At 43.3% G+C, this 23,197-nt stretch overlaps 1 protein-coding gene across 1 annotated transcript in view; it reads right to left on the bottom strand.

Annotated features, from left to right (window-relative positions):
* The window catches only part of TINAGL1 (tubulointerstitial nephritis antigen like 1), a 128,987-nt gene that overhangs the window by 63,803 nt on the left and 41,987 nt on the right, over positions 1–23,197 (bottom strand). Inside the window, exon 3 of the mRNA XM_086955637.1 lies at positions 17,284–17,347. Coding sequence (XP_086811763.1) covers positions 17,284–17,347 — 64 coding nt within the window. The remainder of the gene's footprint in view (positions 1–17,283; positions 17,348–23,197) is intronic.

The following is a 23,197-nucleotide window of genomic DNA, read 5'->3' as shown; positions in this document are numbered from 1 at the left end:
TCCCTCGGTGGCATTAGTGATGTGGGACTGAATATTCAGGTGTTTGTCTATTGTGACTCCCAGGGATTTTGCAGAGTCAATGATGAGGGGAGAACAGTCAATGGAGGTCAGGTGTGTCAACCATTGCTCTATCTTTGGTTGAGGAGATGAGAATGAATTACATTTTTTTGTGTTAAGCATGAGGTGGTTGTTCTTGAACCAACTTTGTGTGTTCTGTAGAATAGCGCTGAGGGAGATGATGTCTTCTGGAGTGCACTGAAATGCACAACACGTTCTTTTAACATCATGCAGGTGCTGCTGTCAGCAGCACCCGCAAGAGTGTTAAAATGCAAGATGCAGCCGCCATGGTGGCTTTCGCATCCTAATTTGGTGTGCGGAACCACTGCATGTATTGTGGACGGTCCCGATCACCACCACGATGGCGGACAGACTCCAGGCGGCCGCCATCATAATCGACCACATAAGGCAGGCTTTCCATGGACCAGTTCTGTCTTAGGTATGATGATTTGCCACAGTATCCGATTCAGGCTTCATTGTAAATTAGAAGGAAACATTTATATTGCCATAGATCACACCTTACACAGCCATCTGACTGCCAAGCAGGAATTCAAAAGTCACTAAGAAGTGGCACTGATGAGTAATAGCCGTGAGCAAGCTCCAAGCAATGTAATAATTGGATGGCTAGAGATTCGACATCTCCATACTCTTATTTAGATGGTGAAAGTTAATACCATGGACCAATGTGCATTAATTTCAGTTTAAGGGCAGAATTGGTTTTGACTATGCTGTTGCTGACTGCCCCTCATGTGAGACCAATGGTTAAAAAATCAAAGCCCATTACCTTGGGTGATTAGCCATACAGGCTGCCACTGCTTACTGTGTTTGTCTGCTGCTAGCATTGGTTATGGTCATGTAAACCGTACATTTATACTTGGTAGCATGACCTTTGTTTGGCAGAAGGGCCCTGATATGGTCTTTAATATTGTCAACCATTTGTGCTGCATCGGCTGAATTCTGAAAGAGACTCTTCAACAACTGGTACAACATTTGCGATAATTTGGTGTAAATCTAATGTTAATGCCTTTCACTCCTTTCAAGTTCTCTCTTTTCAGACCATTGTCAAAGAGTGTGTCAACATCCCCGGCTTTGCTGGCTCCACGTCCCTGACCGCCCTATCTCTCCCGCCTGTTTCTCTCCTCAAACCCAGTGACTCCTCAGTTCAGCTTTCTACCTAACCCAATATTCTGCCATGGTCCTTGCGGTGCTATGGTATGTGGTTTAGATGTCACCCTTGATCTACGTGTATTTGTGTGGAATGGCTTGTAGTGATGTGGTAAAATGGGAGAATCATGCTGTGGTATGGTCTGGTGAGTATGGAGTACTACATGTTACTGTTTGGTGTCTTGTAATAGTGGGTGTTACCAAAAGATGTATCAAAATGTAACAGGGTACTCTTTGGAAATGTGTTGTGGTATGATGTGGTGTGTGCTGTGTGTGGAACGAGCATTGTGTCAAGTGGTAGGGTGAAATATATGTATGTGTGCTGCGGCATGGCTGATGGTATCACAAGGAGAACGTGTTATTTTATATCTGGTGAGTGGGGTGTTGTGATGTGGTGCACTGTGAAATGTTGTAGAGTGCAGTGGAAAGATGTGCTGTTGTCCTATGCAGTGTAGTATTTTATGGAGAGGTGTAATGTGGTTTTGTCAGATGGTGTGCTGAGATATTCTGTGTGGTGAGGTACAGTGTAATGGTATGGAGGTGTGATGTGATATGATCTGGTGTTGTATGGTACGGTCATTGTCCAACAGAGATGTGTGGTAGTTTGGGTTATTGTGGTATGGCGTCTTGTCATGCTTTGTAGTGAGGTGAAAAATGTTGAGGGTGGGGTGGAGATGGCGTAGTGTGGTTTGATGTAATGTGTTGAGGGATGGTATATATCATGACGTATATAGTCACAAGGGTGGTATGTCATGAAAAAACCCAAGCCTAACATCTACATGGGACTCTGTAAAATCACAACTGTTGTATTATAAGCACAATTTCTGAAGAAATACAAACAAAATAATACTAATCAATAATAATCACTTTGCATAGAGGGACAGATGAGATTCGAATATATGGGTAGAACTTGGAAAAACACAATTAGTAATTGCGGGACATGCAGGGAGTGCTGTGAGACAGAAGTTAGACAAAGAGGTAGTACAAACCGACATTTAAGTTTAGGCCAGTTGAATATTTGCTTCATATCAATATGGGTTGTGGAAACAAGCCTAAAGACATTTGATGAAGGCCATGGTGGGTTCACTGACAAAATGCAAGGAATAGCTTTCAGCATTTCTTAGCATGGCTGACTGCTTCAAGGGATTTGCTCAGAACAGAGTAAACATGAGATAGTTACAAAGTAGCAAAGTTCTGTATGAAAAGAAACATGTCGAAAATAGTATGAGGATCTACAGAAAGAGCTAGTGGTGACACACGTTCCTAAAGGTTAGCAGCCAAAGGTCAAAATGGTAGTGGTATTCGATGCCTGCAAGCTGGGAATGTGAGAATCTATCACAAAACATGAATTGCATGAAGATATCATTAGCTTTCGTCCAGATTACTCAAAGGGGTGGAGATATAATATTCTGTCAAAAAATGGAGGCCCTTGCCATTGTATGGGCTGTCAAGAAATGTAAATAATTCTTCTGCTCTGGAAAACTCATGGTGTGACTGGATCCCACGCCTTTGAAGCATTGTTCATTGCAAAGTACTTGATATTGTGTCCACTAAAATGCACAAGCGCTGCCAAGTCTGCAAGGACATGATCACGCCATGGAATTTCTGCCAGGGGCAAGTAACGTGTCAGCTATCTTTCTCCCAAGGTTACTGTAGTCAAAACGGACAAACTTGGAAAGGGGGAAGAAGGATAAGAAGTGCTTGAGGTGGGAGAGGACATAATGAGTGATGGAGAGCAAGAGCTTGAACAGGATGAGGTAGTTAGGCAAATAAAATAACTTGTTTAAATCATTCACTGGAAAAAAAAAACAGTGGTCCAAGGGACATTGTAGTTGGGAATTGGAATGACACACAAGCTAATCCCCCTCAAAACGGAAATACACCAGTTATTGTTTATCAAATTAGTTATAACTTTTGCCCCTTTCATGCACTGTAGGGGTGGGCGTAAACTGCTTAATTTTCTGTTGCATAGTTATGTAAAATTACAGCACAATTATGTGAGATTACACAGAATTACTCAAAGAGCATAACCCAGCATTTAGGTTTCTTAGCGCAAAATGCATCCTCACATTCAAAACATAAGTAAGTGTAACCAAACACAAACAGAAGCAGCTGCTCTCTAAGTTAATTGTTTCTGTGGCCCTGCAGTATGATTTGTGTTAAATTACTCATAATTATGAAAACAGGCATAACTACATAATTTTGGGAATTTTGCGACACCGCAAAATTACTCTAATTTAAGCATGGGCGAATTTTGCGGATCTCGCGTTCGCGAATTTTGCGGATTTGCGGATTCGCAATCCGCAAAATCCGCGAATTCCCGCGAATTTGCGGATTTTTTTTTTTTTGTGTTCGCCCGTGTTTCTGCCAGTTCGCGAGGGTTTTTACAATTTCGCAATTTGCGAACTTACCTGTCGGGTCGCAAGTTTTGCGAACTTGTTGTTTCTACGTGTCCAGCCTGTTTGGGACACTCTTCTTCATCACTGCCACTCTCTGTCACCACTGCCACTCTCTGACTACTCATGCCACCCTCTGGCCCACCCATGCCACCCTCTGTTTCATCACCACACCCTCTGGTTGTCCAGTGTACATTATTTTCGGCAAAGCAAAGCACACCTTCCCTGCCTCAAGTGACCTGAATTAATTTGGGGCTGATTAATGTGTCACAGAATATTTTTTTAGCTGGCACCTGCTTCCTTAGTGCGCCCTGATTAGTGATCTTTTGCACTTGCTAAGTGCTTTCATTGTTGCAAAATTAGTTACAACACCTGCCCTGCCCCAACTGACAATAATGAATTAGGGGCTGATTAATGGATTTTAACTTCCAGCCTGGCTCCTGCTTGTCTCCCTTAGCTGTAATTCAGGACCTTTGTGGCATATGTGTAACTATTCTGAGGTTCAGAGCAGGGTCACATAATAGTTTCAACTGGCAACTGAACTCTGGAGGGGCCCCTCAGGAAGCACTACAGGAAATGGCTACTAATGATGAGCCTGAACTTTTGAACCTGGTAAGTAGTTACTTTCAGTTTTGCTAAGAGCGTATTTCTGCAATTTTGCACTTATTCGCGGGGCGCGAACTCACGCGAACAGTGCGCGCAGTGCGAGCAAAATCCGCTGCTCGCGGATTTGCGGATTTTGCGGGAGATTCGCGAATCTCGCGGATTGCGAATTTCCCGAAAATCCGCAAAATCCGCGAGCGGAACGGATTTTCCGCCCATGCTTACTCTAATTACTCTGGCATAATGAAAGTTTTGCCTCCACCTAATGCACTGCTTATGACCTCGCATATTATATCACTCATAACAGGTTGAATGACATTATTGATGGCATTACTAATGACATCTCAATCATGGCCCCAGGCCAGACCCTGCATTCCATCCACATCAGGACTTGGACTCAATAAACTATAACTGGTGCTCTTTAATGCTTTTCTGTGTGTTTTGTTTTAAAGTTAGCTCGTGTCTCATTCCAAAAACAAACAATAACATCACTTTAACCATTGTTTTTTCTTTGAATTTCTTGGCGGAGCAGGGGATGGGTTTAAACACAAGTTAATGTTTTAGAGATTGACCTAACTATAACATATCTTTAAAATGAGCTTTTTTTCAGTTTTACCAAAATGTTACTATTTTAGAATTAAGGAGCTGTTAAGCGACTGAGAAGATGAGTAGGCTGAATTAACACGTGGAACTGAGATGCTGTTCTCAGTCAGAAGTTTCTCTCTAACTATTTTACCCTTTAAAAGATATATCATGCCACATATGACTAAAAACCTATATCTCCCTCACATATTTAACTCGTTGTATTCATACCTGCATTAACATCTCATTGTGTATTTACTTAATGCTGCTTCAATGGAAAGGCTTTAAACTCAACAACTCCTATTCCAACAAAATGGTGTTCAGGAGTGCCTCACCTTTGGCTTGAACATGAAATTGAGTGCTCTAATTGTTTATTAGAACTCTGAGGTGATGATGCAGTTCATTTTTAAGCAGTCAACTGACAGACCGCTGCCAGTGTTGGACGTACATGTTTCATTCTGCATCTCAGAATGTTTTAATGATATGGATGAGGAAGATATTAGGCAACACACCAGACGAGTTGTCCTCATTTTACCTTTCTAGAACACTAACTATAATTTTTATGAAAAAAGAATCCCCTTTATCCATATCCTGTGGTATCTTCTGTATGACATATCTTTATGTTTTGCAGCTTTGATTCCATCAAGATGGTGTTCAGGTGTTTCCCAGTTGTGTTATAAGTTCAGATGTAAGCACTCTTGTTCATTGAAACTCTGTGGCAAAGCTGTGGTTGATCTATGAGAGTTAAGTGATAGACTGCTGCTGGTGTTAGAAGTATGTGTTTTTATCTGCATTTCAGAATATTTTGACATGCATGAGAAAGATATTTGAGAACTCATAGAAACTGTGTCCGCAATTTAGGTTTCTAGAGCAGTAGCTACACTTTCTGTGATAAAATGAAACCCCTCATTTCATTCAACTGCGAAGGAGTGATTGCAGTGTTACTGCTTTGATTCAATCCTGATGGTGTTCAGTTTTTCCACTTATTTGTCATATAAAAACAGAATGCTAGTGCTCTAATAGTTCATTAGGACACTGTAGATAGCTACAGTACAAAACCAGGGAATCAACTGACAGACTGCTGCTGCTGAGAAAAGGACATGTTGGACTCAGAATATCAGACTTTGTTCTCACATAGAGAAAACGTGCTCTCATTTTAGCTTTTGGAGCACCTTCCATAACGCCTGTGATGGAAATTATGAGAGAAACCCGTTTTCACTAACATGGTTTATCAAATCGCAGCAGAGGGTCGATTTTTCAAATGGCAAAATCACATGATATATGAGTATTATACCACTAACAAATGATTTAAATTGTGACTAAAACCAGTTATCACTCGACATGTGCTTTTCTTTTTTTGACCCTCAAAAACAGGCTTTCATTACCATGCATTGCAATGCGGATCATGACCCTGAACCCTGTCATTGTTACTACAAAAATGTGGTGGTCAACAAATATGGGCCGGGGCATTCAATGTCACCCCTCCTCCCCAGTCTTCTGGGGTTCAGGGTGTGCCCACACTGCTGCTTATAATTTAAAAACTAATTTCAGAATGCAAGAACTGTGTCCATGAGTCCTGTAATGGCTGCACAGCATATTGTGGCCAGCTAATACAGATCGAATAGTCCTCTTTAAATTGGCCAATCAGACCATTTCTGGACGCCAAAGTTCCAAAAATCCCTAACTTTTAAACCCATGAATGCCCAACCCGAGCCCCTTTTTAAATGCTAGTTTCTCAAAAACGGATGAATGGATTTTCACCAAATCACAACAAGCATGATTTCTGAGTACAGTTCTAACAATTTGCCAAATGTGGTGTAATTCCTTTGAGACATTTATTCTGTATCAGAAAACAAATTTTCCTATTTGACTTTTGCACTTTTTGGACCCCCTACATTTTCCTGGCCTGTGGTTGACGAATCAGTGCTTAACTTTACATGAATTTATTTGGAAAGTTTCATGCATATTCTTTAAACTGTGCTAAAGTTATTAGCTAAACAAAAAACATTATTCCTATGGAAACTCTGACCTAAGTTTAACTGCACAGTGGCGAACGCCACTATGTAATATATATATACTTTGTGAATATAATTGTTATTAACTTATGATGTTACAGATGCAAATAATGCAGTTATAAATGTTGTTAATAATTTTTCTGAGGAAATTTCAATTAACACTACCCATAACAGTGTGAAAGAGATGGCTGTGCATGCAGTGTTTTATATTAGTTTGAGTAGGTATTGTTAATTATTTATGTTATGCTTTTAGGTGTTACTACTTATTGGAGTAAATATTGGGAGGTCATAAGTATTACATTTGTAGTGTGAGTCATGATTTGCTTGTCTGTTGTGCAAGTCATGGTTTGCAGTCCCAACCATAATTTTCGAATTTTAGTGTTTTTTTCGGTTTTAATTCTCAACCATATCTTCACTTTAACTGTATTTTTTTCAGGTAATTTATTAGGTTTTTAACCTAAATTCAGGTGGTATAAGCAAAGCTAACCATAACTTCCTTCTAAACTTTGTTTTTTCTTTGAATATGTGTTTTTTTAATCATGTGTCATGTCTAACAGTTTCCTGTGCCCAACTTGCACAGCAGGGGGTTATTTGGAGTACATAACCATGGGCCAGGCCCTTCAGTCAATTAGCTATGGGTGGCCGACCTCAAGTGTGCATGGTCTTCGGCCATTTGCAGCACAGATTGGCTGCAGGGCCCGAGTTGGCCCACGGGTAAGCCAACCACAGGTATCCAACACTTGTGTGCAGCAGGGGGTTGGTTGTAGGCTCTAGCCACGACCAGGCCCTGATCCAAACTGCCATGGAAGGCAACCCCGCTACACCGGTCAGTTGGCTGTGGCAGAGAGCATTGGTCAGAGGCCATGGTCTTCGGCCAGGCCTTGCTCCCAAGCACAAGCGACCAGCAAATCCAGGCAACACACTAACTTTGACTTAGACTTTCTAGGGGAGACTTTGATGTAGCCAACTATACAGGTCCTGACCTCGCCTGTGAAACACACATAAATATACATACATAAATTTTTTTTTTCATGGTCCGCTATGAAATATGGATTTCATCATCATAATGACAGCCCCCAAACCAATCTGCAGAGCTGTACAATTGCCATGGATTTTCAGGGATTGATATAGGATTTTGCAGCACAGATGACCAAATTATGTAGCAAGGTTAAATAAACTATGCAAAAAAAATGAAAATTATGTGGCATGTTCTCTTACACTAATATTTTCATATTTCTAGGTTGCCATTTATGTGGTTCTTGAACAATGTGGTATCTGCATAAGGAGGTATCCGTCAGGGAAGGATTGCTGACAGGCAATGAATAACAGTATAATTTTTGAGGAACAATTATGTAAATTGCAGAACCATTGCTCTTTCTCAACTGAGGCCAATGAGATTGTGAAGGGTTTCAGTCACATTACCAATGAGTGTAAGAAGATGGCAGAGAGTAGCTATTGGATCAGTTGCAGGCCACATTAGACATGATGTTTGTGCACTGGTATCCTCCTTTCAGTCGAGGGAGAACACCGCTGGGTGTGTTACACGATCACATGTTCAGAGAGTGGAAAGTTCAGCAAGAGTTTGGATTCATTAAGTTATGAGGGGATATGATTGGAAGTAAACAGGAAGCTCTAAAATATTATTGTATCAACACATGGCTGTTCAAGATATGAATTTGTTTGACAATGACTGTGTGTGTGTGAAAATACCAGATAGTCTACACGAGCGTTTGTTTGTATTCTTTTATGCAAAAAAAGGGATTACCAAACTCCAGCATGCTATTAGATAGGAGAACAAGTTATGTGGAAGAACTGGCATACTGTAAGTGGTGGCTCGCTTGTGCCGAGGGTGGTGTGGCACAAAAAATAAATTCCACGTATCTTTTTAACTTATGCACGGCGTTGTCCTCCCTCGGGTGTCTTCTCTCCTCCTGGAAGCTCAGGACCAGGAAACTGCACTACCCGTTGCTGGCGGTGCTCTTACAGCATGAGAGGGCAGGGCTAGGATTGGATAGAGCAGGCTCTCTCAGTCCTCCTCAGAGCACTGGAGGGTTGCGCTTTCTCTAACTAGCTGTCTAAGACAGCTAGGTTAGAGAATTTTAAAATGCATGTCTAGCTGCCCATCCCAAGACGTTAGGCTAAAGAGACATGAACATTTTAGAGCACACAGCTCCCTGCTGCTGCCACTTGGCAGCACTGGCTCAGCCCCATCCTGATACTTAGTTCGGGACGGGTCACGCTTACTGAAAAATACAATGATAATAAATAAACTTTATTACCATTTTATTTTTCAGCTCTGGGGCTTGTGGGGCAACGCTCCTCTGCTCATATGGAGGAGCCGCCTCTGCATACTGGCTGGTGTGTAAAAGAAGACCATACATGGGGAGATGGTGGCGCGATTGGTGAGAATCTGGGAATTTAAAGATCACAAAGAGGGACCTGGACACTGGTTGCCATTTAGCCTGGGACTCGGCTTTTATACTTTGCTTTCTCTGCCCATTTGATGTTTATGCCATAAGCCATTGCCTTTTGTGCTGGTTTCTGTAACCTGCTTGAAGAGGGGCCGTACTATATCCTGTCCTATTTGTTTGGTTTCTGAAGTTAGTATTTGATGGTGTTTCATTCGTGTGGTGTGCCTACTTCATCTTTCTACTCTATAACAGTTACCAAGGGGGCACCGCAGGGCCCCTTCTTGAGCCCTACTCTCTTTAACATTTATGTTATCCCCTTGGCCAAACTAATGAGGAACTTAGGGTTCAGTCCCATCTCCTATGCGGATGACACCCAGGTCCTCACCTTTGATAGAAACAAACTTGATATACAAATCATCTTTTCTGAAGCATGGAGACCATTACTGCCTGAATGAGGACTAACTTCCTCCAACTGAACGCCGAGAAATCGTAGGTCATGCTATTTGGAGGAGCAGCTATAAGCTGGACTCCCAGATTTTGGCCGGAGGACCTGGGCAATGCCCCTTCTCCTAAGGAAGTGGGCAAGAATTTAGGAATCAGGATCGACCAGAACCTCACACTCGATGCTCACGCCACTACAACGGCTGGCACTTGCTTCTACACACTCAGCTTACTCAGAAGAATCTTCCCTAAGTCGTCTGGACTATTGTAACATACTGTTGGCATCAGCCAACGAAGCCTCCTTAAGCAAGTTACAAGTTGTGCAGAACACGGCTGCCCGCCTAGTAGCAAAAGCCCCACCTAGAATGGCCTCTATCCCACTTCTCAAAAAACTCCACTGGCTCCCTGCGAGAAAGAGGGTGAAATTTAAGATAGGCTGCACTGTTTATAAAGCCCTTAACCTCTTCGCTGCTGATGACGAGCTTAGCTCGTCATCAGCCACGGTGGTCGTGTGCGGATGACGAGCTGTGCTCGTCATGTAACGAGGCTTTTTCAAATTTGCCGCACACAGCGGGAAAAGCCGCTGCAGCGATGTGGTTAATGGACAGGGGGCTTTCCACTTATCTGCTAAACTTATCAAGTACAACCCCCCCCCCACTCACCCCCCCACGGCCCCTTCGATCAGGCTCCAAGCTACTCCATGCACCCCTAGAATTAAAAAGTCGCACAGGGGTGGCAAAGATTTTACACATTTTGGGCCTACTCTCTGGAACGAATTGCCCCTTCAGCTTCGCGATTGCCAGAGCCTCTCTCAATTCAGGAAGCTTTTGAAAACCTTTGTTTTCTGATTCCCTTGTTCTGGCTGCAGCACACCGTCCCAAGCGCAGAGATACCCCTTTGGGGTGATTCAGAGCTATATAAACTAATAATAATAATAATAATTAATAATAATAACAGAGTGTATCTTCGCATCACACAATCTGATTAGGAAATATATTTAGAACAAGAGCAGCACGAAAATATTCATTTCTTTTGTTGATTTATGAAAAGCTTTTGACTCAATCTAGAATTTCATATTAAATATTAAGCTATTGGAGCCTGCAGTAGAAAGGAAAACATAATAATACCAACAACGACCTCAATCAGCTGTCAGCTGAAAATGAGGAAAACGCCACTGGAGACTTCTGGATGGTCTGAAGAGTTAGACAGCAATGCGCCCGTAACCCAATGTTCTTTCACTTCCGTGTGAATGACTTGCTTTGACTGCTAGAGAAATTCCAGGCTAAATAAAGTAAGTGCTTCTTGTCTGCAGACGGTCTAGTCACCTGACATTCACAAAAAATTCCAGTGAGAGTGCTATAAATGTAGACCCTGAGGGTAAGCCTAAAAAAGAAAAAAATGAGTGTCTGTTCGGAAAAAAACAAAGAACAACAGAAAGAAGTCGGAAAGCATTCTGTAAAATGCTTGGCAGTGGCACGCGAAGGAATTACCTGAAGCTCAGAGTAGGAGTGTCTAGGAGCTTTAATTAGACAAAACAAACGGCTAAAGAAAAATTCCCAGGTGCATTGTAGAAGCATTTAGCGCACTTCAATTCACCAAATGAATGCTAAAAAATCTCTGGCACCCTAATCCCCCAGATCTTATTTTATGGCAATGGAGTGTGATGTATATAAAATGAGCACAGACAATGGGCATCAGATTGTGTGCTGTACACATGCTAAATAACAATAACAGCAAATTCCCCTAGAAACGCTATACCCTTAGTTCTATAAAAGAGGGGCTGTGTGTGCAGAAGGTGCCGAAATCCTGAGAACAGCTCAGAACTTTGAACATTCCCTTGCTGCTCGCTCCCTGTCAAGTTTAAGAAATAATACCACAGGCAGCCCACTCTCCCCACACTAAAAAGAATAAAGAACCGCTCGAATACTGTCACCACACAGCTCTCCTGTAAGTCTACAGCAGGACACGCGAGAAACTAACACAAATTGATAGACACAGTAGGGACTGTCCAACAATTTAGAAAAGTCTTCAAAGAAGCAACTCGGGGGTCATGTGTCAGTGCTCACTGAGGCAAAACTTTAACCTTGCAGAATCCCTCCCCTTGGTCAAAGGCAGAACATCAAGGCACAATTTAATAAACACAGAGGGGAAAGAGAGACAAGCTGACACAGATCAAAGCTTAGACCAGAGAATTTACAGTCCCCCCAACACAATGCCCTTGAAGAAGTAGAGGCTGTGACACACTCTGGGGCATATTAGCCAGAGGCAGCGATAATTATCACCGACCACTGCTAGCGTGATCTCTATGTTAGCGTTGTATTAACAATGCTTAAAGCCATGGAGATAAAATCTCAGTGGGGATTATCGCCATTTTCAATGGAACATCGCTGGTTTTCCAGCGATATTCGATTAAAAATGGCGATAACCTTGTTGATAGGGCAGGGCAATCTTAGCCATGTAATCCACCTCCCATTAGATTACATGGCTAAATCAGGTCACAAGCAGGTGTTAGGAAAGTAGCGTTAACTGTGGTTAGCGCTACTTTTCCTAACGCTCTGCTTGTTAGCGTGCAGCTTGATAATAGGAGAAATGTCGCTTGCTTATTATTTTGCACTAGAACGCCCACTTTGCATCTCATTAGAGATGCAAAGCTGGGCATTGTTGAAAAGGGCGCAAAATCAGCAAAACACACGATATAGCGTGTCTTTGCTGATAAGGCGATGAAATTATCGCCGCTTGCTAATATGCCCCTTAATTCCTTACTGCCCTGCTTGAAATGACATTCTGTATACTTAGATCCTAATTACACTAGTTGATGGTGGTGAGGTACTTACCACAAGAGGAGTGCAATGGGTAGGTTTTAGATGCAATGGAGGATATAGATGCAATGGAGGGTTTTGAATGCAATGGAGGATTTTAGAGTTTAATGTAGAAAAGATTATCTTTTTTTAAAAGACGTTGTATTAACTATGTATATTCAAGCAATGATGTATAGCAATTTAATGTAGAAATCATAATTTTTTAGTTTTGAAACGTTTGATATATTTGAACACATTTTATAGAATTATTTTTAACACTGTTTTTTTAATTGGGTAAAGATGAAGTTGCATGTGTATATTTCTATAATGTGTATCTTGGAAAATATTAAATTGTTACTACTACTTACTACTACACCTTGTAAATACTAATAACTTGTGAGAGGTATTTACTGGGTGTGGTACATTCCTCCTATTTCAAGTGTTGTCATGTGTTTCCTGCATGGTCCATTGTAGTTTTCCCTATGTTAGGAAAACTGTGCACGGTGTAGGCCTCATTTTCCTTTGCACAAACAACTATATAAATACGTTTTGCTTTTGTGCTACATAGTACTTTCACGCAGAACCTGCGTACGTTTTTGTGTTCTGTTCTTGTCCTGTGATTTAGTCTAAACACCATAGACAAGGTCAAACAACAATGTCCCTTGTTATTCTTTCTGGCCAGGCACTAGCACCTAGACATAACACAAGAATGCAGCTGTTGTTTATGTGCACATATGTCCTATCACATAGATGAGCACATGAGCAAAAAACAAACACATGGAACAAGAGTTCTGAGACAAAAGCACTGCGTCTGCTGAGATGTGCATGCTAAGGTACAGGGTCTGCAGGTAATCCCAGAGATCTTTGATATATATAAACATTTAGCTTCCTTAGCAAGGGTGGGGTGTTTAGGTTACTCTGTCCTATAAAGTGACAGGGCGTTTCACAATATATGGATTATTGATCATGCTAACAGTGTTTTTAGTATGTATTTTTTTCTGATTGTGGCACGTGTACTGCATTTCAGAGCACAATAGTTTAAATAAATATTCTCAACTTCCTTTGTGCCTCCCGGTTATCTAATTGTGGATGAGTACAAGTGACAGAGTCTTACTGCGATCCCTGAGAGGGTCGAGAGTGTTGTGTTCTGGGGTGCCACTTGTTTCTCTGGTAAGGTTAGGAGAGTAAGTGAGACACTATAGCTAGTCAGACTCAGACCCCTAGGTACTGTGGTTGTAAGGTGACACAGTCCCTAAATACTGATGTTCTATCGTTCTAAGCACAGTTCTGTTCTGTGAGAAGAATCCCTGCAACAGTGTTTCACTTGGAAATAAGACAAAACGTGGGATGCTATTCAAAGCTCTGAATTCCACGTTTTGCCTTTCTTCCCTCCCCCCCAAAAAATTTGACAGGTTTAACATGCAAAAATCTGTCAGGGAGAAACAAAGCAGATGAAATAATGAATGCACCACATGGAATTCAGATTTCTATGCAAATTCCTGTTTGCATAAGGATTAAACTCTAATGCTGTACTTGCAATCATGACGTTAGTGCCTTATAATCCGTGGTGAAAATGAAGTTTGTATTGGTAAAATCAAAGAAAGAAACAATGTAACATTTTTAAATCTGAAAACCAATAACCTCTGGCAGAGAAACTCTAATATGCTACATTCTATGCAGAAAACATATTCACTTAGTGAATGCTTGTCAGAACTTGTATCGTATTGTACTGCATGACCACCTCGTCCTTAACTTCTGGAGAGGCGCACTTGTCCGTTCCCTATTTCATCACAGGTTCTTGTCTGTTATGCCTAGATTTATTCTCAGCTCATTGAAAGCCATGCTACACCTCTAAATACCAGTTATTTGACTGTGGTACCTGATTTCCCTCTAAGCTCCCTGACTGACGGATTCCAACCCCCTTCTTTCCTGGCCATTGTTTGTTGTGCTTAGTCACACTCTCAATCCATGGCCATTGTTTGTTGTGCTTAGTCACACTCTCAATCCAAATTCAATCGAAATTCGTGCCTACTTTAGAACTGCCTGTCTCACACACAAAGCTCTGCACACTGGGAAACCTGCCTACCTGGCCGCCAAACTCATTAAGGCCGGCCAGACAAGAACCCTCAGGAGTACCAACACTCTCCTTCTCATTCCCCCGAAAACTCGCAAGCAAAAAACCCTAATACGCTCCTTCTCTGGAAACGCTCCAAAAATATGGAACTCCATTCCAGTCCATATCAAGACCATCCGCTCCTTCCTAAAATTCAAAAGTCAGCTCAAAGACCTCTACCTCAACCGTACTCACCCTAATGGTTAACTGGACTCGTCGCGTCTCATTGTTTACCAATGTTTTACTGTGTGTACGACTGCCACACTATGTGTTCGATTTTCTTCAATTTAAATGTTGTAAAGCGCTCAGATACCTCCGGGTCTGGCCAGCGCTATATAAACCTCTAAAATAAATAAATAAATAAATAAATAAACATGCCCTATCCCATATATCTGATCAAATCCACCGGGGCATTTTGTTCCTTTGCTGTCTATTCTGGCGGCACAATTCCATCGACTCAATGAGAACTGTCTCAAGTAGTTGGCTAGCTCTATTGTATTTCTGATGTCAACTCCTAGCCATTGACCCAGCTACCTCTAACCCATCAATCTGACCACCTCATACTATCCTCCCAACTAGATCCTTCATATCTACCCATTTAGTTGCATGCTATCTACCCAGCCATCTCCATTACATCCATTTGGACACTTTCCCATCCATTTGAAACCTCCTTCCCATCCACCTGGCAATCTCGGTACCATTAATCAGACAATGTCCATTGTGTCTTCTTGGCCAATACATCCAATCCACCCGGCCACCTCCATTCCATCCATGTGGCCAATGCATCTGATCCACTAGGCCACCTCTGTCTCATCCTCCTGGCAACCTCGCTGCCATCACCTGACTATCTCATTGTGTCTAACTGACCACACCATCCCATCTACCAGGCCCCCCCATCTTCTTGCCCACACCCAACCTATTCTCCGAGCTACCTCGTCCTATCTACCTGTCCTATCCCACCTACCAACTCTCTTCTGTCAACCATGGCTGTATCCGGCTGACCAATTGTATCCTTACATGACCACCTCCTTCTTATCCATTAGGTCATTGACCACCAGATACCATTCACTAGGCAACCTCAATCCCATCTGCTTTACCACCATCAGTCCATGTACCTGACTATGTCTGCCTTATTAACCCTCCTAACTTTTTCTCATCAACTTTCTCATCCTGTTGCCATCTGCCTCACCAACCTCTTGTCTTTCACCTAGTCGCCTCCTGACACCTGACTAAGGACCACTTCATCCCATCAACTATGCCACCTCCAATCCCATCCACTATCCACCTCCATTTCGTCCATGTGTCTACCTCCAGTGAATTGACTTAGTCAGCTCAATCCTATTCACTCACTCAGGTCGGTCCTTTCAACTTGGCTATGTCTTTCCTGTTCACCCTAGAAACTCTGTCTCACCAATCTGCCTGGCTCATACCATCCAGCAGCCACCGCTGTCCCACCCATGTTGCCACCTCCTTCCTAACCATGATCCCACCTCCATCCATCCACCTCTAACCCATTCATCTAGGTTTCTCAGTCCAATCCCTGATGGCAATCTCATTCCACTCAGTTAGCACCAGTGTACTATGAATCAGCTCATCACCATGTCCATATTCCCATGCTGCATTCGCCCATCAACTAACCTCTTAAGTCCATCAAAGCATGTCAACATTACACCATCCACGCACCCCCAACCTATCAGACTTATCAGCTCAAACTCATCTTGTCAGCAAAGTCCCTTCCACCAGACTACTTGTGCCCATTCAGCTGGCCATGCAGGTCCCAGCTACATGGTTTCCACCTCCATGTACCCCTAGCCTACTTATTCATTTCCACCAAGACACTTCCATTCCATCCACCAAGCTACCTCCCCTCTACCCAATCAACCACCCTGTCCCCATTCACGAAGTCTTTTGTGTGCTATCCACCTGACTAGCTCCATCATGGCCACCTCCTCCCATAGATCCTGGCACTACTGTTTCATCTCTCCAGCCACATCTGACCCATCAGTCTTGTCAACTTTGCCAAACGTGAGCAAATTGTAGAGACAACTGTTTTGTTGTTGCCAATTTACCTATAATCAGTACTAGAAGGTAAAGGTCAAATGGCAGGAAATCGTCGACAGTGAAACGAGGATGAATGGTGCAACAATCATGAAACATGCATAACTAGCACTTAGGAGTTTAATGGTCATCATTTAAGGGTGGCTTAAACCAAAGTGCAGTAGCAATCACGGATTAGTTTAGACAGTTGAGACGACCACTCGGTGGCTCATTCCTGTCAGAATCCAGGTTTCTTAGTTATCTGATTAGGTGTAGCAACACAGTCACGATCTGGGCTGCCCCAAATACGAGAAATTTGCGATCGAGAGGCGCCTATGAAAGACACCAATAATTAGGAGGAAGACTTTATCCCTGTGCAATTGACAATGCATGCAGCAGCATGATGATACACAGGAAGTCCCATGATGTTAGTCCATAGCTTTGGGGCACAAGTGATTTGTTTGCATGAAAACAGTTTGGATCTGTCTCAAGATGGTGTCAACGGCATCACATAAATCTGCTGCCTTCTCGTATGTAGATACCCACAAGCTGGCACCATCAAGGTGGTACACAAAGTAGAGAAGAGGGCCATGGTATCACACATACTTATGCTGGGACAGGGCATTAATGCTCAGTATGAAGTATGTAGGACTCGGCGTGACTTACCAGAGGTTACAATTTTCACGATATGTTGCCCCAGCTGGGTATTTCTTGCCGTTCCGGACACAAGCTGGAAAACAGAAAGCCATAGTGAGATGAGAAGGAATGAGCCAAGATGCTGAAAGACGCAGCCCTTGGCCAGGTCTTCAATGATCAGATCCCATCATTACCCCCATGTACAGGCACCTGCCGGTACTAAGTACCCCTCACTCTGCTCTCAGTATAGCGCTGACTGTGTCGGTGCAGTGGGCAGCTCCTCTGCACCGGGTGCAAGTCTTGTCAGTGCCTACAGTAGAGCTAGCTCTAGCCCCCCTGGCACACTAACGCCTACCACCTTCAGGGACTTTGTCAGTCCTAAAGCTGGCTCCAGTGTGCCCTGCACTGCTTCTGCCTACCACCATTTTAACCCATCAGTAGCCTTCATCTGGGAGCATTGGTACCAGCACCATCTCCTATCAGCAAGGTGTTCGTCTTCTACTAGAACCTCTTTCCATTGTCTGGCAGTTATTTTACCACAATTACTGGACAGTTCCCTTTATTTTGAGTGCCTTTCATTAGTAACACATTCACCCAAAGCATCAGGAAAATTATTGAAAAAGCAATCTGTATTTATTATTAGAGTAATATTACTGTAATTAGTTTTCAAGGATGTAATTAAAATAATGTAAAGCTTAGGTGTAGGATTCGTTTTAGGATATTGCTACTTATTAGTACACTTATATTTAACTGTATAGTGTTCATTCCGGATTTTTTGCAGAATTGAAACATCCACGTCCTCGTGTCCTCGGCACTTCAGGAATCCCTAACAGCAAGTCAGTGGCAAGTCTAGGGATTTGCACTCATATTTTGCACTGGTATGGTGCAATATTACACGAGATTAAATCTACTCCCAGGGGCAGGGAGTGGGCATCCAGGGAAGTCTTCTTAGCGCATGCCCACACTGAAAGAGATTTACTTCTGCAAAGGATGGGAGTAAATATGTTCACAGGCTGAGATTGAGGAGGGTACACACCCAAACTGAAAGAGTGTTGGGGAATGGGTCCTACACAGGGAGACATATTTTCAAAGTAAAAATAAGTTAGGAATGGTCAAGAACACTTTTCTAAATATACACATGTGTAACTGCTTAACATTTTGCATACTTCTGAATAACTGTGAATGTTTTATCTGTCCAGAAGTACTACAGAAATGTTATGAATTAACTACATTTGTAAGTCTACAACTAAACGTAAGTATAAAACCCCTTGGTGTGCATACTTATTTTTATCAAGTGGTTCCATTGTATCTATCCCGATTTCTGTAAAAGTCAGTCATGCCTTTTTACTGTGAATCTCTCTTAGATTGAATTTTAGGCTTTTGTAATATATTTATGCTTTCTCTGGTCGATTTACACTACTTTGTTCATTTAACCACTTCCAGTTGTGTTACTAATCTGAATAGTTTGAATTTTTATTTTTTTCTAGTCTATGTTTATTTGTCTTTATTATATTGTACTGCTCTCTGTTACCATCAGGGCTACTTTTGCACTACATACCACCTCTCAATGAAGTAAGTAAACTCCATTCTAAAAGAGTGGAGAGAGAGTCGCCTTGTGTTGAAGTGAGCGAAACCTGGAGGTTCTCAAACTACAGCATTTAGACACTTTAAGAGTAACAGCCATTAGGGGCAAAATAACGGTGAGTTAATAAAGTTCATATTAAAACAGCCATAATAAGAAGTGCCCAATTGTAAATCGGTCAGAAAAAAGGTGACATTCACCACAACTGGTAAAAACCAAATGAGGAAGTCTATCATATGCCAGGTGCAGTAAATACCTCCTATTCTCATTTTTAAATTTTGAAATGAGGCATAACACTCAAAATCGGTGTGTTGAACGGAGCATTCTGAATGTTTTGCAATTTTTCTCATAATTTTCCCAGGATTAAGTACGTTTGACGTGCTGAAATCTGCCACAGCAAAACTGCTGAATTTGCCGCATTATTTGGAATTTCAATCCCTCCGCAAAAATTCCTTTTGAGTTGTGGTTGGAATTCTCCAAACTCGGATTCGGAGCCGAAGAAGTAAGCGCGGAAGGAGTCCATCTTCATCTGAGAGCGCTGACGCTGTTGGTGAGAAGGAACTTGAGGGCATATTAAAAAGGGGCGGCGATAATATTATCGCTGCTTTAGAGCCCGTTTTTCGGGCGAAAAGCGGCGCTAATATTATTGCATTATCAACAAGGGCACGCTAACATGTGTATCCTTGCCTTAACGCCCCTTGTCAGCACGCCTCCCATCTCATCGCTAATGAGATGCAAAGGAGGCGTGCCTGACAAGACTCCCTTGGGTAAATATCGCGAACCCAGCTTCGTCATATTAACGTTATAATCACTTTCAGTGTGCATTAACGCAGTAATTTAACGTCTGTTAAATTCCCGACTAAGGCATACCTAACATGGGGGGTGGATTGTGTGGCTAAGACCACAGGCCCTATCACCAAGGATATCACTATTTTCCATGGAACATCGCTGGTTCTCCAGCGATGTTCCATAGAAAACATCGCTATCACTGGAATATTTATCGCCATTGCGCTATGCGTTGTTAATACAGCGTTAGCAGCATGGCAATAATTATCTGCAATAGCCAGCGATAAAAATCCTCACGCTAAGAGCGGCCAGCGATAATTATCGCTGCCGCTTGTTGATATGCCCCTGGGAGAGTCCTGATTTGAGACGGTTGAGTCATGAGGGAGTATTGGGAAGGAGTGACCGCAAACAGCGTTTATGCAGTGCAAACAGTGCCAGCCTGCAGTGCGCAGCTTGTTGCCCCCACCCTACTTGCCAGTTCAGCAAACAGGCTGCACCTCGCCTGGCACGAGCCTGAAAGATCTAGTTAGCTGCATTTCCAGCAAGACTTTCCTAAAGGTTACAGGCGGGCGGCGGCCGTGCATGGCGCCGTGCCACCCTGCGGCCTCCCAGGCAGGTCACGTGCTGTCAGTGGCACACGCTGCTGCCAGCAGACTCTTACCTCTGCCCCAGCAGCACCTTTGATAGTTCACATACTTGCTCTCACGTGACGTGTTCAAAGATCACCGCCTGACCGCTAGACACAAACACTCACTCCTCTAAACATCGGGTAATCGGGTGGAAGTGAGAGGCGGCAGATCACGCCCCAGGCGCTGTGGAACTGTGAATACACTGCTCCTTCCCAGCTTTTTTAGTTGTCTTGATAATCAGTAACAGCTTCTACTGGTACTCAACACGTTATCACTCACTCTGACACACCTTAAAAGCATGCCTACCTCTGTATGGATTTCTGTAGCCTGCACGGTGCTTGAGAGGCTTACAGCAGGTGCATGAGTCTAATGAGCTAACTGCCTTGTGTGTTATAATCCCTCCCCTAGTGTCAGAGACTCTTTCAAGCTGCCTGTGTCATCTGCGTGTTTTCTGGCACTGAGTTCCTTTGTAAAAGGACAGCATAGCGAAGTCTCATCCCGGTGCAGAGCACCACCCATTAGAAATGTGTTACAGGAGGTAGGATACCCAGATATCCAGGACCATCTCTCTTCACACCAGGGACAGTCTCCCTGTTTAAAGATTCTTCTGTTGTGCAGTCTGGCTTCATTCATGCAGCACATCAGCATTTATTGAGGGTGAACCTGAGGCCCGGACCCAGGCCCGCCTCTAGCATGCTGGGGAGGACCACGAAGCGGCATGGGTGGGCCATGAAGCGGCATGGGTGGGCCATGAAGCGGCGTGGGTGGGCCATGAAGCAGCATGGGTGGGCCATGAAGCTGCATGGGTGGGCCATGAAGCAGCATGGGTGGGCCATGAAGCGGCATGGGTTGGCCATGAAGCAGCATGGGTGGGCCATGAAGCGGCATGGGTGGGCCATGAAGCGGCATGGGTGGGCCAGGAAGCAGCATGGGTGGGCCATGAAGCAGCAAGGGTGGGCCATGAAGCAGCATGGGTGGGCCATGAAACTGCATGGGTGGGCCATGAAGCGGCATGGGTGGGCCATGAAGCAGCATGGGTGGGCCATGAAGTAGCATGGGTGGCCATGAAGCGGCATGGGTGGGCCATGAAGCGGCATGGGTGGGCCATGAAGCGGCATGGGTGGGCCATGAAGTAGCATGGGTGGGCCATGAAGATGAATGGAGTTGCCTACCGTCTCCTGGTATCTGAGAGCTAGCTCTGGACATGCAAGATGGCCTTGTAGGGGTAAAAGTAGAATATTCTACCTACTGTTCGGGTCGTCCTATTAATTTTACGCTGTATTGCAGGTGGGCTTGTTAATGTGTGCTTTGTCCCATCTGCGCCCACCCTCATTTCTCTCTGCGTCATACTGTGCATTCTCCCTTTCACCCTGCTCTCCTGCCCACCTTACCCTCTGCTTCCTCCCACTTCATTCTTTTCTCTCTACATCTCAACATCCTCTTTCTCTGTCTTACAGTCACCTCATCATTCTTTATCCATGCTGTGGACTCCTCTCTCTCTGCTTCACCCTACTCTCTGCCCTACTCTTTCTACCTCACCGTCATCTCTCTCTCCCTTGCCATCCACTTTCTGTGCATCAACCTCCTCTCTCTCCACCTCACATCTCTCTCCGTCTTACCCTTCTATCTCGGGCTGCCTCTCACTCCACTGTCTTTCAGACCCAGCCCTCTTCTCCTCTTCATTTAACCTTCTTCCCTTTCTTCCTCACCATCCTCCCTCTTTTTACCTCCCCTCATCCCTCCTCCCTCTCCCCTAACTCTTCTATCCATCACCCTCTCCTCTCTCTGCTTCAACTTCTCTCTCACCTCATCCTCCACTCTCTCCACCCCAGCATCTTGTCAGCATCACCTTCACTTCTGCTGCACATGGGGCAGTGATTTGGTGGATGCAAAAGAAGCTTGAACTGCTACCATACAAGTGTGTGTGCATGTACTTGTGTGGGTGAAGTGTGTGCGCATGTACTTGCGTAGGTGAAGTGTGTGTGCATGCACTTGTTTGGGTGAAGTGTGTGTGCATGTACTTGTGTGGGTGTGCTGCTGTGTGTAATTGGAACTTGCACTAATGCTGCTCAGGACGTGTTTTTCACTGGTAGCTCTAAATACCTCTCCAGTGGCAACATCAATGCCTGGATTATATTGAGTGTGGCTTACACACGTGCACAAGATTTACAAGGTCCTGGGGGCCATGTGTTTTTTAAACAGAAAGTAAGAAGCTGTACTAAGTTTTAACGTTGAGATCAATGCCTACTGCTGTGAATTTACTCCAAATAAGAGTGATAACAACAGAAAAAGCAATCAAAGTTGGCAACCTGAGGAGAACCAACCAAACACCAAATGTGGGCTGGTTTCTACCAATAGATGCCAATGGTGTCAAGAGTGTAACTTCTGAGGTTGACGACTGAACTTCTCATTTGGTGGCTATTTTCTCAAAGAATATTTGGTTGTCAGTTTCTTGAGCACAAAGCATTTTAAGAGGAACAAATAGAAAATTAAAGCTAAAGTGAGTGCCTCAAACCTGACCAGTCTCTCCTAAATAGCAACTTGCATGTTCCTGCCTCTTTCACGTTCTCATCCTCTTTTCCACTAGTTTCTCCTAATCCATTCATACTCTCTTTGTTTCTCCATTACTCTCCCAACCTTTTTTTCTACCAATCTCCTTAAGTCTCTTCACCCTCCTGCTCTAGTCTCTCCCTCACCAGTGATCCTTTGCTCATCAATTTTCACTCTGGTTTGTATGACAGACCCAGGATGTGCCTTTACCACGCTTGCCTTTACAACGAAAAAGTAATGATTTAGAAAATAAGTGTAAGTATATATATATATATTTATATATATATATAGACATTGATAGATATGTGTGTGTGTATATATATATATATGTATAAATATATATATATATATATATATTCACAGAAAAAACCATAGGTTTTACACACGTTATAGTTAG

Source organism: Lissotriton vulgaris, chromosome 2_1, assembly GCF_964263255.1.
Source record: "Lissotriton vulgaris chromosome 2_1, aLisVul1.2, whole genome shotgun sequence".
Classification (NCBI taxonomy): domain Eukaryota; kingdom Metazoa; phylum Chordata; class Amphibia; order Caudata; family Salamandridae; genus Lissotriton; species Lissotriton vulgaris.
Note: the sequence above shows the minus strand (reverse complement) of the source record. Positions and strands in the feature narration are given on the sequence as shown.